The 17668-nt window shown below is 36.2% G+C and overlaps 1 protein-coding gene across 6 annotated transcripts; it reads right to left on the minus strand.

The window, feature by feature from the left end:
* Positions 1-1016: 1016 nt before the first annotated feature.
* Positions 1017-10200, minus strand: LOC121319623 (nuclear transcription factor Y subunit beta). 6 transcript variants are annotated; one of them, XM_041257231.1, is made up of 7 exons: positions 10154-10200; positions 8205-8298; positions 7570-7703; positions 7130-7327; positions 4452-4533; positions 1924-2003; positions 1017-1534 (listed from the first exon to the last, which is right to left on the minus strand). In XM_041257231.1, exons 2-7 carry the CDS (start codon positions 8296-8298, stop codon positions 1502-1504), a joined length of 621 nt encoding a protein of 206 aa, XP_041113165.1. In that variant the 5' UTR covers positions 10154-10200; the 3' UTR covers positions 1017-1501. The 6 variants fall into 6 exon arrangements, with proteins under 6 accessions (XP_041113165.1, XP_041113162.1, XP_041113160.1 ...); XM_041257228.1 differs by lacking the exon at positions 10154-10200 and adding an exon at positions 9887-10146; XM_041257226.1 differs by lacking the exon at positions 10154-10200 and adding an exon at positions 9651-9779.
* Between the last annotated feature and the right edge of the window lie 7468 nt (positions 10201-17668).

The following is a 17668-nucleotide window of genomic DNA, read 5'->3' on the forward strand; positions in this document are numbered from 1 at the left end:
ATTTGGACATGTTTACACAGAATAGAATTCACACAAACGATTCTTATTTGCTGGGGTACAATTGTGTGACCTAGTGGGTGGCAACACTGAGAATTTTATATTGATATCGAGCACATAAAAATAATCACACAACTACAATATCATCTCTCTCTCTCTCTCTCTCTCTCTATATATATATATATATATATATGAAAAATTAACAGATATTTTCATATGCAAAGCAAGAACTTACTTAAACTTAATGGTGCATTGCTTCATAATATCCATTAAGAAAAAAAAAAATCTTTATTTTATAATTCCATCAACCATCACAAACCAAAATATTTCCATACTTCATTGTGCAGACTTCAGGGTTGTTAATGATCAAGCCATTCTGTAAATAATTTAAGTGCTCTGTGTGTACTGATTCACGACACCTCTAAAAGTAATCTAGTGTCTTATTTTGAGATTGTTTTGATGTCTAAAAAATCTCATTTATAGTACTGAAAGTTCACATTTAAACCATAGCGATGAATAAATTAATAGCAAAAGTAATCACACAAGACAATTTATGAGCATATCTCAAAGTAACGCAAAATTCAGCACGACACCGACAACTTTACAGATGGCCAATCGTGACAAACTTAATGCGGCATAAAGCATTTGGTACCAAAACGCCAATGAATGGAATAAAATGGTTAAATAATATTTCTTGGTTTACGAGACTGACAAGGATTGGTACGTATAGGGTTTGTTGTATCTTTATATAAAATAAACGGGATTGTACTGTGTTTCTATTTTAGCAGTATTAGCAATAAAAAGTATGTCTGCGAGCATACACTTTTTTTTTTTTTTTTTTTTTAATCCCATGCTATGGAAATTATCAATATGTCAAAATACCAAACTGGTGCCCATCACTAGCGTGACCTATTTCTCAAATCCACTAAAACAGCCAAATAAGAAATTCAAGTCCGTCAGCTGAAGCAAGGTGTAGAAAATGAAACATTAAAAAATAAAGTAAGACAACTTTCAAAAAGCAATTTCACCTTTGCATTTTATTAAAAGGACTAACATGTAATCTCATGTGATTTCATGAGACATTACAAAGAGTAACATGATTGAGTATGAAAAGAATCTGACCCCTACTGTGCAGACAGGGATAAATCCTCTTTTTTATATCAAGAAAAAGAGTCAACAGCACTCCTTTCTACATGTTTTGCTTTTTCCAATTTTAAAACTTGGACAAAACCCCAAAACAACTAATGTACAAAAAAAAAAAAAAAAAATCTAAAACCTTTAACTCAGTTCCTAAAAACCTATCGATAACCAGATCTGACCAGATTCAGTCCTGATCTCATGTCTACAACTACTCGTAATATGTTTGAAGTTATTATTTTGCACTGAAAAGGTTACAACAGCTGGCCTATCTGTCTCCCACTGATGTTGCACTCCAGCTTTGTTAACACTGCTGTTCTTCCTCAGCCCAGCAATGATTCTTGGTCCGAAGGGAAAGGGGGTTAGGTCATGAAAACTGGATCTGCTGCACGCCAGAAATCTAGAGCAAAGCAAAATTACTTCATCTCACAATTGCCTACATTAGAGCATTTTCACTCTTGCAAGACTGTCCTCAAGTAGGACAGAAGTAATTTTAAAAGCAATCTAAAAGGTTATCAAAAAACAAATCAGAATAACACAGAAGTGTAAACTACATATTTATCATTAAAGTTTGTAAGTACTATCATATATGAAGTCTGGGTTTACTTTCATGGACCAAGAAATGGCAGAAAAAAGTTTGAGTTTTGAGTTCTTGCTTTAACTTTTAGCTTGCCTACAGTATGAAGCTTCATGTCAATTGCAATACTTGTTTCTACATCATTACAGTTCAGTGTAATCTTCAGAAGGTCTGACCAGAGTCCTTTAAGTGGAGTGTTTTAGGATCTTTACCTGTTGATATGAGGTTGTATACACCATTACATTTTGCTGTTGCCCATCTGCAGTTATCAGTCCAGCAGGCAATTGGTTAGCTGAAGTACAAAGACAAAAAGCAACTGTTTTAATTGGGGGAAGGGGGGGGGGGACAATAACTGAAATAAAGCTACTATTACCCTACTTAAAAGTAGTACAATAAATGTATGTATAAGGAGAGAGATCTCCTGCTACATCCTTAAATGTTACCAATTTGTTAACAAAATAAAGTAAATGGTCACAGATCCTTAATCCTCATTTAACTTTTTTTTTTCATACTGATTTTTTTTTTTTTTTTTTTTTAAGAATATACCGAATGATATTGGAGTGCGCTGCTTTGCATGGCCGACAAAGTTTATTCTGGCCCTTCATTTCAACTTATGTAAACTTATATTATTTATGTAATTTAAAATCACATTTTTCTCATGCCTTTGTTTTTTTTTGTTTTTTGCAAACATTCTGGGGCCCATTTCATAAAAGTGGATTTGCGCCGAATCGCAGGTACCTCCGAGATAATTAGATTTTCACCTGAAACTGGCAACAGACAGACAGCAACCGTAAGTATCGGCTCACACTACCAGCTGGCTGTCAATATGGCAGAGAAATCAGAAGCAAGAGAGCCATTTTATACAGACTAGGAATTAATATCAAAGTACAGATTGCCAAGAAGGGAGATAATTAATCTGTGCAATTTATTAGATCAAGAAATTAGCCATAGATTACTCTCAAATACCAATTTTATCCACTGCTGTGAATAAGCACCTGCAAATATACTGGAAAGGTTTTCATTCCATTAATATTCCAGCCATCTCAGGTGCCAAAATTTCTGTGTTAGATGTTGTCATTCAATACTCTAGGAGTACAAATGGCAAGTTTCATTTGGGCAAATTGTGATATCACCGATCTCTTTTCCAGTGTACATATTGGTGATGGATGACTTTTGGGAGTCAGTGGGTAAGAAAAACAATGCATTTTATTAACCACTTGTGTACCACTTAAATGGAAAGTATCAGTTCAGTGAATGCTGTATGTGGTATGTCAATGAACAGTATACAGTGCCTATAGAAAGTCTACAACCCCTTTTAAAATTTTCACATTTTGTTGCCTTATAGCCTGGAATTATTTTATTTTATTTTTTTCATTTATCTACACATCCTACCCCACAACTTCCAAGTGAAAAAAGTCTAGAAATTTATAGAAAATTAATTAGAAATAAAAACTGAAATAGTTTGGTTGGATAAGTGTCCACCCCCCTTGTAATAGCAATTCTAAATTAGCTCAGCTGTAACCAATCGCCTTCAAAATTCTCACATCAAGTTAAGTGGCCTCCACTGGTGTTAAATTGTAGTGATTCACATGATTTCAGGATAAATTTAGCAGTTCCTGTAGGTTCCCTCTGCTGGGTAGTGCATTTCAAAGCAAAGACTCAACCATGAGCACCAAGGAGCTTTCAAAAGAACTCTGGGACAAAGTTGTTGAAAGGCACAGATCAGGGGATGGGTATAAAAAATATATATACATCAAAGGCCTTTAATATCCCTCGGCGCTCAGTTAAGATGATTATTAAGATGTGGAAGGTGTATGGCACCATGAAGACCCTGCCTAGCTCAGGCTGTCCCTCCAAACTGGATGACCAAGCAAGAAGGAGACTGATCAGAGAGGCTACCAAGAGGCCAATGGCAAATTTGCAAGAGCTACAGGCTTTTATGGCCAAGACTGGTCAAAGTGTGCATGTGACAACAATATCCCAAGCACTCCACAAACCTGGCCTGTATAGTAGGGTGGCAAGAAGGAAGCCATTACTCAAGAAAGCTCACCCTGAATCCCGTTTGAAGTATGCAAAAAAAATAAATAAGAAAAAATAATAACTCAGGAGATTCTGTAAACATGTGGCAAAAAGTTTTGTGGTCTGACAAAACTAAAATGGAACGTTTTGGCCTAAATGCAAAGCATATGTTTGGCGCCAACCCAACACAGCACATCACCCAAAGAACACTATCCCTACTGTGAAGCATGGTGGTGCCAGCATCATGTTATGATGTTATGGGGATGTTTCTCATCGGCAGGGACTGGGGCACTTGTCAGGATGGTAGAGACCTATCCCAACAGACTCACAGCTGTAATTGCTGCCAAAAGGTGCTTCCACCAAGTATTAACTCAGGGGGGGGTGGAGACTTATCCAATTATGATCTTTTAGTTTTGTATTTTTAATATATAATCTTTCTCAATAAAACCTTTTTCCCCCCTTAACAGTGTGGAATATGGTGTGTAGATAAGTGGAAAAAAATCCTAATTTAAATGCATGAAACTGAGGCACTGACACAACAAAATGTGAAAAAAGTTCAAGGGGGTGTAGACTTTCTATAGGCACTGTATTATCAATGTAGAGCAGTAGACTCTTCGGCAATGATAACAGGAATTCCTGATAATACTGGCTAATACTAAGGAATACTGGCTAGTTTTTTTTTTTACCAATACATGTGAAAAGTAGTACTAGTTATACTTACTGAAGGACTCATCAGTCAATTCGTCCCCAAGGCCATCTGCAACTGTAACTGACGTTACAATCCCTTTCTCCCCTTTCATTGCCTGAAGAAAGATAGAACAGAGAATCAATTCAATCTTAAATGGTCATGTAAAAATCAGACATTTTCGTTAATATTCACGGCAGTGTCACGGGTAAAGTATTGTATTTCGCCGGATGTGCACGCAAATCTAAGTTACATGTACAGATTAATATCATTTTTTAAAACAGCAAATATACAGATAAATGCACTGACAAAACTGACAAAGTTATTTAAGCATTTTACAAAAGTTTATGAAATAGTGTTGTTTTCAGCTTTCAGTTCTAGTACATCAGGTGCATGTTCACCATTTAGGTCTTGCAAAACAAATAAAAACGCGTAACCCATACTGATCTTGTGCATCAGTCGACTCGTCAGTGTGACCACTGACAAGCAACCAGACCGTTTTACCAATTCCATAATCTCCTGCTTGTGATACTCAGTTATTTTAGGTAAGTATTCATCTCAGCTGGGCTGAAGGAATCGCTCCACCATTTGCTACACTCTGTCTGAAGAATTTCCGTAACTTTTGGTTGTCCAATTTTTCAAAAGGGATATTTGCGCAAACAAACAAATAATAATTTATAATAATAATAATAAATCTTTATTTTTTATAGCGCAATTCATTTTTTATTCGTATGAAACACAATTATGAAATTATTTTTATTTCTTAAGAATATTGTAAAAATCACGGTATTGGGCTAATTTAACGATTTCCACGCATCCCGTGAAATCGCTATTTTCAAAGGCACCACATATCAAAGTTTAATGTGTTGGAATCTGCAGCACATACTGACAAAAAATAAAAACAAAAGGAAATCAAATATGTTCTGAAACTCTTGCAGGGGTATTTTGACTGCAAGGGTGGTCTTTAAACTGATGTTAACAAAAGGACACAAATACATATTAGGCTTGTAATGATAATCTAATTATTTATCGATTGGGACCCCACGTTAACAAATCGATAATATTTTAATGAAATCGAATATTCCATTAAATTAAAAACATGTCTTGTATATATTAACTTACTGTCAAGAACATACTCTGTGTTGTAGCTTCTAAAAGGATGATTAGGCAGAGATCAAGAGTAACCTGCTTTGTTAATGTATTTTATAAATATTTTGTTTTAAATCAGTCCCAACTGTAGCCGTCTGTCTTGAGCGAAACTAATAATACTTAACCCTTTGCGGTCCTATGTCCGACATTACAATTTTCCCTTTCCAGTCAAAAAGACACAGGTCTCTACGTTTTTTCTCTGGAAAAAAGCAGAGAAAACCTTTCAATGGCTGAGTGAGACTGATAGGAGCCGAATGAAGCCGAAAAAAGGGGCGTATCTTGTAGCCCCATGCACTACAGTGATAACACAGACATAAACAAAGGAGATAGCTGCTTCTGCATCCAGAGCTCAGAATATCAGACGTTTGCAGAGCTTTTTGAGATGTTATAGTAACAAAATAATGACTTTGATCACACTATTGAGGAGTTTGGTGATAAAACAAGTTATCAGGAGAGGGTTTATCAGTATGCACCTATAAAGAGGTATGTGAAAAATACAGCGAACAAGGGGTGGAGCTTGGCTGGAGATGCAGTACTGATGTCCTTTTGCGAGTCAATGCTTTTAAAACCTGGTTTACTATGGGGGGAACAAAACAATTAAATAGCGCGTGTGAAAATAAATAGGACCTGACGTGCCCGACAAGCGCTGAATAAATGGACTGCAAAGGGTTAACATTACTATGTTGTTTCAGAATTGATTTTTTTACCTTTTTGTTTTGAAGAAATGCACTATCCGCAACATTTCTAGTTTTTTGATTGCTATCTGAGTCTAAATGCCGCTGGATTGTAGCTCGACGTATGTGATCCAATGAACATTGCAGGTTATACAAAACAGTTTGCACCAGTAGAAAGCAAAATTACTGTACACTCTCAAAATGTTCACTCGCTTAACAATATCAGTTGAGAGATCTCCTAGGATGCTAAACCCGCCCCGGATTGTCGCTGTCGAAAGTTCCATTGAGGACAGACGGCTACCTCTAACGTACTGTTTGGAAAAATAACTATATAGTTGTATTCACTGAAGATAATACAAATCTAGGTAGCTATGCAAAGTCACTTGATTAAAATATAACAGCAAAAATTGACCTGCATCTCTGCAGCCGTGACATACTGGAAGGGACTGCTGCATTCACTAGCAGAAGCAGGGCCACAATTCATAAATTGTAAACAGCAATTGAATTATTTCAAACCTAGTTTTTTTTCTCCTTTAGACAGTAGGGTTGATTTTTTTTTTTTCTTCTTAACTTATGGTTATGTTTACACTGGAAATTTGTCAGATTTTACACAAAACAAGGCAAAGGCTAGTCATGGCTGAAATACGAAAATTGAAGAGTGCTATATTTAAATGCCAATTTATTTATCAGACATGTCTTAAAATATCAGGATTTGTTTGAATTAGTTTTTTATAGCATGCTGTATAAAAAAAAGAGGACTTATTGTTCCTTTAAACTGTTCCTGTTAGGGAAGTGGTTTTAAGCATTTTAATTCTAATGATTGATAATCTTCGTAGAATTTGCATGATAATCGATGTCAACGTCAGGGTTTACAACACTAATATACAGTACCTCTCTGAACTTCTGCAGGTAGAGTTTGAGTGGTTCCACATAGCTGTCAAAGCCGAGGGTGGACATGGCAAACAGGATATCCTCCCCGTTGATGGTTTTGCGTTTTTCCTGGTGGCATCGCTCGCTGGCCTCTGATGTAATGAAGCTGATGAACTCGCTTACACACTCCTGCACACACTCCTTGGCATCTTTAGCAATCTAAATATCCAAAATAAACTGTGCATTAGCTAGTCATTTTAACATTCAGACTATATTATGGATAAATCTCAATTATGTTTGTGGATTTATATACCGTCCAAAAGGTGCACTTACAAACAACATCCCAAATTTTCTCCTGTTGAGATACATTTCTTGGTTGACAAAATGTCTACTATGATTTGGAAGATATGCAGACTTGTGATTGAAAAAAGTAGCATGGTTATTATACATGGTTAGGTTACCTTCCCAGTAGGGGGTATGGCATTCTTCATTATCCTTGCAACGTTGGCAATTGGAAGATAGATATCTTGCTCGCGGAAGCCATCTTTGCTGCCAATGCCATCTTCATTGTCATTCATTCCATCATCTCCATCATCTTAAAAAAGCAACAAGGATAACCCCTCTAATATCTTTCATACCATCTCTGCAAACGTGTCTGTCTTCCCACAGCAGACTCATGTTCCACACTGGACAATTAAAATATAAATATATAAACGTACTTAACACTAACAGCTAATTTCATAGACCATGATTAGCACCAGTCTTGGACTACTTTACTTAAATGAGGTAGGTAGTCAAAGGTTAGTTCTAATCTGGGTCTGTGAAACCAGCCATAAATACAGCTGAATTTAGAAATACTAAAAAGAAACTTAAAGGGCTTGAAAACATTTTAAAAGATTTATAGTCAAATCACTTGTCGTTCAATTTAAATGTCTTAGTAATTCTGAATCTCTGTCACAAAGCATATGAGCTCATAAGTACATTAGCATCAATTAATATATCTCCCGCAAAGGATAATACAACTTGCAACAAATTCCATCTACCGCAAAACTAATACAGAAGCATACTAACACCTGATAAGGACAATCATTTTTACCTTCTTGAGACTGCAGCACATAGTGACTTCCACTGATATAATCACCAGCAATTCCTAACTGGGATGCATCTGTTGTTGAATTATCACCATCCATCTAAGTGGGTAAGATGGAAGATAATTAGAAACACACTACAAAACAACAACTAAACTCTGCTAAGAACCCAGTCCCATATTGCAGGCAAGTGGCTGGAAGAAACATTAAAGATGTATATAATTAACAGCTATATACTGTTGTGCAACAATCTTTAATTAGTTTATGCAAAATGGTGAGCAGACAGTACTTTTTCGTCAATCTGTACATGTATCTCACCCCACCCCCCCCCATGATGCAGTGTATTTGGATTGATATATTTTTCCTATGGTCATCTTTGTAATCGTCCTTAAGCGTACCGTTATGTGTTTGTTTCTTTATACAGCATTGAAAGGCTCATTTAGTATCTCGTCTCTTTTTGCTTGCAACGGTTTTGAGGCATAACAACCCGAACCCACTACTGTGCTCGCATATCTGGATGACAATAAAACTGACTTATTGTTTCTAGCAAACTGCTAAACCGCGATTAACAGTATTTAAAGCACAACATTTGCAGTTCATAATAAATTACCCCCCCCCCCCCCCCCCCCCCCCCCCCCCCCCGCAAAACTTTACTATTACAGTATCAAAAATAAGGCCTAAAAAACTGGGGCAAACAAAGGATCGAGTATTTTTGCTTTGTTAAAATGAAGCAATAACACATACAAAAGCGGTTTCCCTGAGAAAGCAAAGTGTTCTTTAGCTAAATTAAAACATGTGACACGAATTATTTTGAATCGTTTTAGATTTTTTTTAAAAAGGACGGTTTTAATGAAAAGCGGTAATATATAACATCTTTGAAGAAATAAAAAAATGAAGCAGAGTGCGATAACTATAAACATATACATACGACTGAATATTATTTCAATACAATTTGATCATAAACACAACAAAACGAAATAACTACTGAAGAACAGAGTCATGTATGCACAGTACTGTAGAGTAAGAAAAGGGAGCGTATCAGTTCCAGGCATTTTCTCATAACGCAACAAATATGGAGACATTCAAACAAACAAAGCATTCCTAACTCACATAATCTTCCAAATATGCTTCTTTTTAAACATTTTGGCGATTTTTTGGCTGGTACCTGTGTCTCTTTGTCTCTCTTCGTAACATGTTTTCTATAACACATACAACAGAGAGATTGTGAACGCTACCAACACGGGCCTGCTAATAGCTAAAACCTAAACAATAGATTTAAAACAAAAACGTCCTCATTCCCTTTTATTATATTACTTCCTGCTCCAAATGTCAATGCGAGAGACAACAAATAAAAAAGTCAGAGACGGACATTTCGATTCGAGCCAAAGAGAAATCGGCTAGCAACCATTGGCCGGAGCCAGGCACAAACCTCCAATGCAGCCCTGGTTGGTTACCTTCTCAAAACGGCCGTTTGGTTGGACAGAAAATGGCTGCGAAGGAACCAGTCCCAACGCGGAGCTTAGCATCCTATAGTAATACCTCCTCCCTCCGCCAGGGGACGGTTCCATCAATGCCTACGCCCTCCCACCGCAGGGAGCCCACAGAACGGCGCTAAGTGAAAACGTTTGTATACTACACGGCTTCAGCGCAGAGCTCCACGCCTGTGGCTACTGTATCAGCATTCACTCACCATTTGTCAAGGACGCTGTTCTATGAATCTTATAACACCCCCACCGCGCACAAAATTACGTCTCGTTGTCTACGGCGGTTTTCCAGTGAAGATCTGTGATCTTTGTTTCCACCCACCGCTGTTACAGTATCCACAAGTGCCTCCTCCGCGCAAAGTTTAAATTACCCGCCTATGTTACATGAGACGGATGTTCTCGCATTGTATGCTTATATTATTGCAAACCAAGAAACTTTAAAACATAAATTATCTCTATATTTTTGGTCTCACTTTGTTGCACGGATCATGATGTGCTGTGTCTTAACTTAACATTTTGTCATTGTCCACGTGGCAATATATTAGTCCCCTGCAGAGAGAATTACGCATGCGCGTATTTTTCTTTTCTTTTTTTCCCCCCCCCCTTCGTTTCCGGGATCAGAGGTCAGTTGGTAACCACTGCACTTTTTAAATTTAGCTCAGTCTGTAGGCAGGAGGTCGGTATAGATAATTGTCATTGTAAACAAAACCGACATGCGTTCAACAAAGAAGTTTTTTTTTTTTTTTTTTTTTTTTTTTTTTACATTTCTCCACTTCATTATTTTACACTATTTTCTTTTGTTTTCTTTTTATTGCATATTTATCTTCTGGTTAAAATGGAAACGTTAATAAATTTACAATTGCTACCTGTCTGAAATAACAGGTCCCCCCCCCTTCCCCCCCCCAATAACCGTAGTTTATTGCCGAAGTGGTTGGGCATAGGCACAATGCAAAACCTGGCACGATGTGGCACGCTAAAGGAATCATGCCCGTAGTATATCAATTGTCAGTTTGTTTCGGTTCTACAACTATTCCCAATGCACAGCAAGAAGCACGAGTTTTATATAAAACGTTCAATATTAAACCAAAACACATTAACAATAAGTCTTTTTTTTCTCTCATTTTAGTAAATGCATTTATCTAAATGCGTTTAAGGTAAAACGTTACACACAGTTCTTACCAAAAGTAATACATAATTCAAATACAAATAAATAAAGCATTTTGAAACTATGTGTAAATTATGTAAACACTATACAATTGTTTAAACCCAGGTGCATTCGGTTAAAAAGTAACAAGGTGTAAATAAATAAATAAATAAATAAAATATATAGTTTGGCATTCAGGGAAAATAAACTTTATTTTCAACAGCAGAGGTCGCAAGAGGTCTGCAAATTACAAGTGAATGTTTTTTAGTATGTACAATACTAGAACACGGTGCCAACAAGTGCAACATCCCAAGGACGGGATAGTTCAGATGAGCAAGAATCAGCAGGGAAGATGCCGACCTTTTGATCATTTGAGTGCGCAGTTTATTATTTGTTAAGGCTGTTTAATATTTTGCGACGGCTTAGTGTAAACGGTCCTTAAGGCGACGATTCCTGAAGACTACTAGTGTCAGTCAGTCAGTATGAAGTTTGCTGCGTGGAGGGATGGGAAATTCAGTTTTCAAAGGTAAAACGTTTTTTATGGACACAACTCGAATCAAAAGTCTACAGAACACCAGTACAGGTAAAAGAAATATGAAGCACAACGAGAATATTTCTAGATTGTTAGGTTACCTTCTAGAGATCTAGAGATCCCCATAGCTTTATGTTAACATGACTTGGTTTATAGTTTTGTGGAATATTTGTATGGCTTTGAACCGGGTAGAAACAGCCGGTGATCTGGTAAAGCTACCAACTCAAGAAACAAGTGCTGACAGTTACTGGAGTCCCGACTACTGATGCTGTCACATGTGTTTGGTGTTTATTCTTAAATCTTTAAGACATTTTTGGAAGATTGTGTCTTTGGGCTCTATACTCAAAAGTGTCGGTATTTCAGTGTTGACGTAAACATTTTTCCGAACAATTATTTATTTATTTATTTCACATTGTTGGAAAATCGAAGCGGTACCCAAACAAAATAACTCAAATAAGGGAATTCGGTGAGCACACACTTCTCTTTATATCCTTCGGTACAATCAGTCAATTTAGAATTCAATCAGTGAAAACAAAATGTATATTAACAGGTAGATTGCCTTCCTCCCAGGAAAACAAGACGAAAACAGATCAGCAAAAACGTTGAACTGCGATCAACTGTTTCCAAAGATAACTTATTAGCGGGATAGTCCTTGTTTTTATACGAACCATCAGAAAATTAGCTCTTCTTGGTTTGGGGCACCGTTTATTAAAAAAAAAAAACTAAAAAAAAACTAAATTGTAAATGGACTTCTAAACATTGGAATGGCTTATTACTGTCATTCTATGTTACTCATTGTGCACCTGTCCCCCCATCTCCACCAATGCAATGGTTTAAACCAGTAGGTCCGTCCAGATAGGGTTATTATTTTTATCTTAAGTTTAATAAGAGGCACGCAAGTTGATATAAACATTTATATATTAAGAGGTTGAACTACTACAGTGTACACGAATGTATATATATATATATATATATGTGTGTGTGTGTGTGTGTGTGTGTGTGTGTGTGTGTGTATATATATATATATATATATATATATATATATATATATATATATATATATATATATATATATATATATATATATAATAACAAATACGTATATTTGTTATATTTCCATCTGCTGGTGGTAGATTAATGAGAGCAGGACAGTGGGTACTTTCTGGGGCATGTGTTGACAGAAAAAGCACCAACATGTTTAATCTAAGGGTGATTTTTAAGTGAATACAGTAATTATAAAAGCTTGATATTGAGTCTATATCGAATGAACACATCAGTCTGCGATAAATGCGTTACAATGCAATTTTTGTAACTTTTTTTTTTATTTAATATAGACCTTCATGATATTTTATTGATACATTAATATACATATAGAATAGATAAATCTCAGAGTTGGGTTCCATTTGTATTCACAGGGCAGCCCCATCAAAAGGTGAACATGCCACATAGGCTATGTGCAAGCCCAGCACTGATGGAAATTCACCAGTATTATAACGCATATTTCTTTTGACGCTGATGTCAGAGCAGAGAATGTTTATAGAATGGCCTGCCTTATGAAGTAACGCAACTGTTACTTGATACAGGACATGGGGAATGACAACAAATCTCTCCTTTGGCTGTTTGAAAAGACCCTGCTGTTGCATAAAATCCCCACAAATCATGATTTTCATACATCAGTAATGCTTGGCTTTGCGAGTCATTCAAACAAGTAAATGCAGTAAGTAAGTACACATAAAATAGTAATAATCATTTTCCAGACAGCAACTACATTGCTTGGCCCTTTAATAACAGCAAAAGTGGCAGCATTGCCCATATACCTGCTACAACACAAGCGCGCAATGGCACAAATTCTTGTTTACGGGGACAAAATACCCGTGCCTATGGAGAACGCTGGGGTAATAGGCTTTTTAGGGCAGACCAAACCTGCCGTTAAATCTTTACAGAAAAAAGTCTCCTTAAACATTACTAAAACTTTTGTGTATCACCTCAGACCAGTGAATAAGATAACAAGCCAAACTGTCAAAATGTTGTCAATCGTCGGTATTGCAAAAACCTGCAGTATTTTTTTCCTTAAATAGTCTTATTAAATCTTAAGTCCTAATAAATCTTGATATGGACACATTTTATTACAAGAGGATGTAGATTACACACCAGAAACCCCAACGTTGGCAGGGCTCTTATAAGTGCCAAAAATATTACATTTCACAATAACAAAGTTTGTCCAGAAGTTCTTCCTGCTTATGTGTGTTTGTTGAATCAATGGAAAAATAAAATGCTGACTTGCTGCCTTTTTGTATAGAGCACCTTGAGACCACCAGATTCTGTGGTCTGCACAGTTACCAATGTGGTCATACTTTGGGTTAAGGCTTAAGCACTGTTTTTTTCTTCCTACAGGACATAGATTTTTTATTACTTTTAATTACAATCTCTCCCTCTCTTCCTCTCTCTCTCTCTCTCTCTCTCTCTCTCTCTCTCTCTCTCTCTCTCTCTCTCTCTCTCTCGTAATAGCAATCCTAAATTAGCTCATATGTAACCAATCACCTTCAAAATCACACACCAAGTTAAATGGCTTCCACCTGTGTTAAATTATAGTGATTCACATGATTTCAGGATAAATTCAACAGTTCCTATAGGTTCCCCCTGCTGGGTAGTGCATTTCAAAGCAAAGACTCAACCATCAGCACCAAGGCTCTTTCAGATGAACTCCGAGACAAAGTTGTTGAAAGGCACAGATCAGGGGATGGGTATAAAAAAATATCAGAGGCCTTGAATATCCCTTGGAGCACGGTCAAGACGATTATTAAGAAGAGGAAGGTGTATGGCACCACCAAGACCCTGCCTAGATCAGACCGTCCCTCCAAATTGGATGACCGAGCAAGAAGGAGACTGATCAGAGAGGCTACCAAGAGGCCATTGGCAACTTTGCAAGAGATACAGACTTTTATGGCCAAGACTGGTCAATGTGTGCATGTGACAACAATATCCCAAGCACTCCACAAATCCAGCTTGTATGGTAGGGTGGCAAAAATAAAGCCATTACTCAAGAAAGCCCAAAACTAAAATGGAACTTTTAGGCCTAAACACAAATTGCTATGTTTGGTGCAAACCCAACACAACGCAGCACCCAAAGAACACCATCCCTACTGTGCAGTGGCTAAGGAACAAAAAGGTAAATGTCCTTGAGTGGCCCAGTCAGAGCCCTGACCTAAATCCAATCAAAAATTTGTGGCATGACTTGAAGATTGCTGTCCATCAATGCTCCCCAAGGAACTTGACAGAGCTTGAACAGTTTTGTAAAGAAGAATGGTCAAATATTGCCAAATCTAGGTGTGCAAAGTTGGTAGAGACCTATCCCAACAGACTCACAGCTGTAATTGCTGCCAAAGGTGCTTCCACCAAGTATTACCTCAGGGGGGTGGAGACTTATCCAATTATGATCTTTCAGTTTTGTATTTTTAATATATATATATATATATATATATATATATATATATATATATATATATATATATATATATATATATATATATTTTTTTCTTAATAAAAACTTTTTTCCCCTTAACAGTGTGGAGTATGGTGTGTAGATAAGTGGGAAAAAAATCATCATTTAAATGCATGAAACTCTGAGGCACTGACACAACAAAATGTGAAAAAAGTTCAAGGTGGTGTAGACTTCCTATAGGCATATATATATATATATATATATATATATATATATATATATATATATATATATATATATATATATATATATATATAACCTTCTTAGATGTTGCCTCCGCCGAAGAGAAGACAGCAACTCCTGCAAAATAAAAGTCTGCATCCCAAACGTGTCTCTCAATTATTCATACCTTATTCATTAAAACAAGGTAAAAATAGATATGCTGACACATTTCGGCATGTTGTCTTCATCAGAGCGTATTGAAAGCAGGACTCATTAGATGTGTTAAATCCGTACTCATTTAGATCCTTACTCATTGTCATTTAACACCACTATCCAATTGCAAGAAATAATGATTTAGCAATCAATACATTCAATTCACATTCCATATACTTAGCAACAATCTGCTACATATATTATTAAACATTAGTTGATTCAACATCATGCAATTGTCATATTACACTAACATTCTATATATGTTCAGCAGCAATCTACCACATAAAGTGTATTTTTAAAATTAAATATAATAATTGATTCAGCTTAATACAATTGATATATCCAAATTCGATCATGATTTCATATTATTTCATCAACAGTATAGCACAGCACAGATCCATACAATAGAAACTATCAACACTGAAGATACTTCAGTATAATGCAAGTGACATATCTGACTTAAATCAGAGATTTCATATTAAAGGATACAAACTGACTCCTTCACTGAGACCAATTGGTTCTAATGTTTGGAGGCAAATATCTAGCATGCTTCTCTCCAAGTTCCCACCTCAAGCTGGTAATGAAAACAAAAATTTATGAATGTGATGATCTGTGACCAGCTTTTTTTTTTTTTATAGTGTTTGGCTGTTGCATAGTCGTGATTTTAGTTCCTATTTGCAGCTTTATGTTTGGAGACCCTTATTTTTAAGGCTCTTTTCTACTCCTGTGGTATTACAGTTAATGAAACCTTGAGTTTGTATCTACCCTCTCATGGGTGATTAATAGTTTTAGTATTTACAGTATTTGAGCAGTGGACACAATGACCACATTTAAAATTACCATCCAATGGATTAGATAACCATGTAATTGCTTTATCCACTTTTGGAATAAATGAATGAACCAATTTGTCTTTAATGTTTTTTACATGTTTAGAGGCAATACGGGGCAGTTTGTCTTATCGAATTCAAGGAATAATCAATTTTTAGTACCTGCCAATGTTTGAAAAATATTCCCTTTATACTGTTAGACAAATAATTACATTCTTTAGCTTGGTACATTGTTTCTTTAAGAATACGATCGTCATATCCACGGGTAATAAATTTGGAATGCATTTCTTCAGATTTAATTTCAAATTGTGACTGTGCTACAGTTCCTTCTTACTCATAAGAAATGACCTTTCGGTGTATTTCTTATCAATGAGCGAGGATGTTAACTTTTTGCCAAGAGTAACAATTTCTGTTCTTGCCCTTAGAATACATTTTAATATCTATCTAGATCAGATTCATATTTACATTTTAAATGACTATTTACAGAATTAATATAATCCACAAAATTATCAAGTTGAGTCTTTGATCTTTGATATTAATAAGACATCATCAATGTACCTAAGCCATAGAGAGATAAATTATAAAAATATGTTATCATTATTGTAGATGAATTTCTCCTCCCAAAATCCCATATAGAAATTGGCATAATTGGGAGCAAATGCTGCACCCATTGCTGTACCCTTTATCTGATAAAAATATTGACCCTCAAGCACAAAATAATTGCAATTTAAGCACAAATCAAGTAAATCTATAATTAATTGAGAGGGTAGAATAACCTCAGTGGATCTGGAATTTAAATAGAAAGTGAAAGCATCAATGTCCCCTGTATGTGGGATGTTGGTGTACAAACTAGTGACATCAAGTGACACAAGAATATTATCTGGGATCAGCCTGATTTCATTAATGCTGTTAAGAACATCACATGTATCAGAAACAAATGAAGGGAGTTTACGGTCAAAAGGTTGTAGATAAAAATCTATATATTGACATAGTGGTTCAATAACCAAACCTACCTGCGACAGTAGGTCTTCCAGGAGGATTAATCAGATCTTTGTGGGTTTTAGGAACGCAATAAAATGCTGGTCGAATAGGTATTATTATGATATTTATTCTATGGAGTATTATGAAGAAATCTCATTTGAGGTAGATGTGTTCTTTAAATACTGAATGTTTCCTTGTATTGTTTGTTATGTACTAAAGGTGTAATAAAAGATGGATAACACAAAATTAAGAGCCACCTGTCTATAGAAAGCCAAGGACTGTCCTGCTTCACTCAAGATCACTCGGATCAGAGAGATGGGAGGGAGATTGTCCAAGGCTTCCTTGGCCAAAACAAGGTCATGATCTTTAACGTCACAACATGCCACCTTTCAGCACAGGTACGATGTGATGAATCCACAAAGCCTAGTTTATTGTCTTTTTTTCCATCTGCCACTGGAGTACCGCTGAAAGCAATTCGAAATCAGTCCTGCATCCGGACAACTGCAGAGCGATGAGCATGGTTTGAATTTGGACTGGTGGTAGAAGTCCGGAATGAGAGAAAATGCAGCAGTCCAGTCACTCTGATGGAGAAAGTGAGATAACGAGCATGCTTAACTGAGAAGAGAC

The sequence above is a fragment of the Polyodon spathula genome, chromosome 8 (assembly GCF_017654505.1).
Source record: "Polyodon spathula isolate WHYD16114869_AA chromosome 8, ASM1765450v1, whole genome shotgun sequence".
Classification (NCBI taxonomy): domain Eukaryota; kingdom Metazoa; phylum Chordata; class Actinopteri; order Acipenseriformes; family Polyodontidae; genus Polyodon; species Polyodon spathula.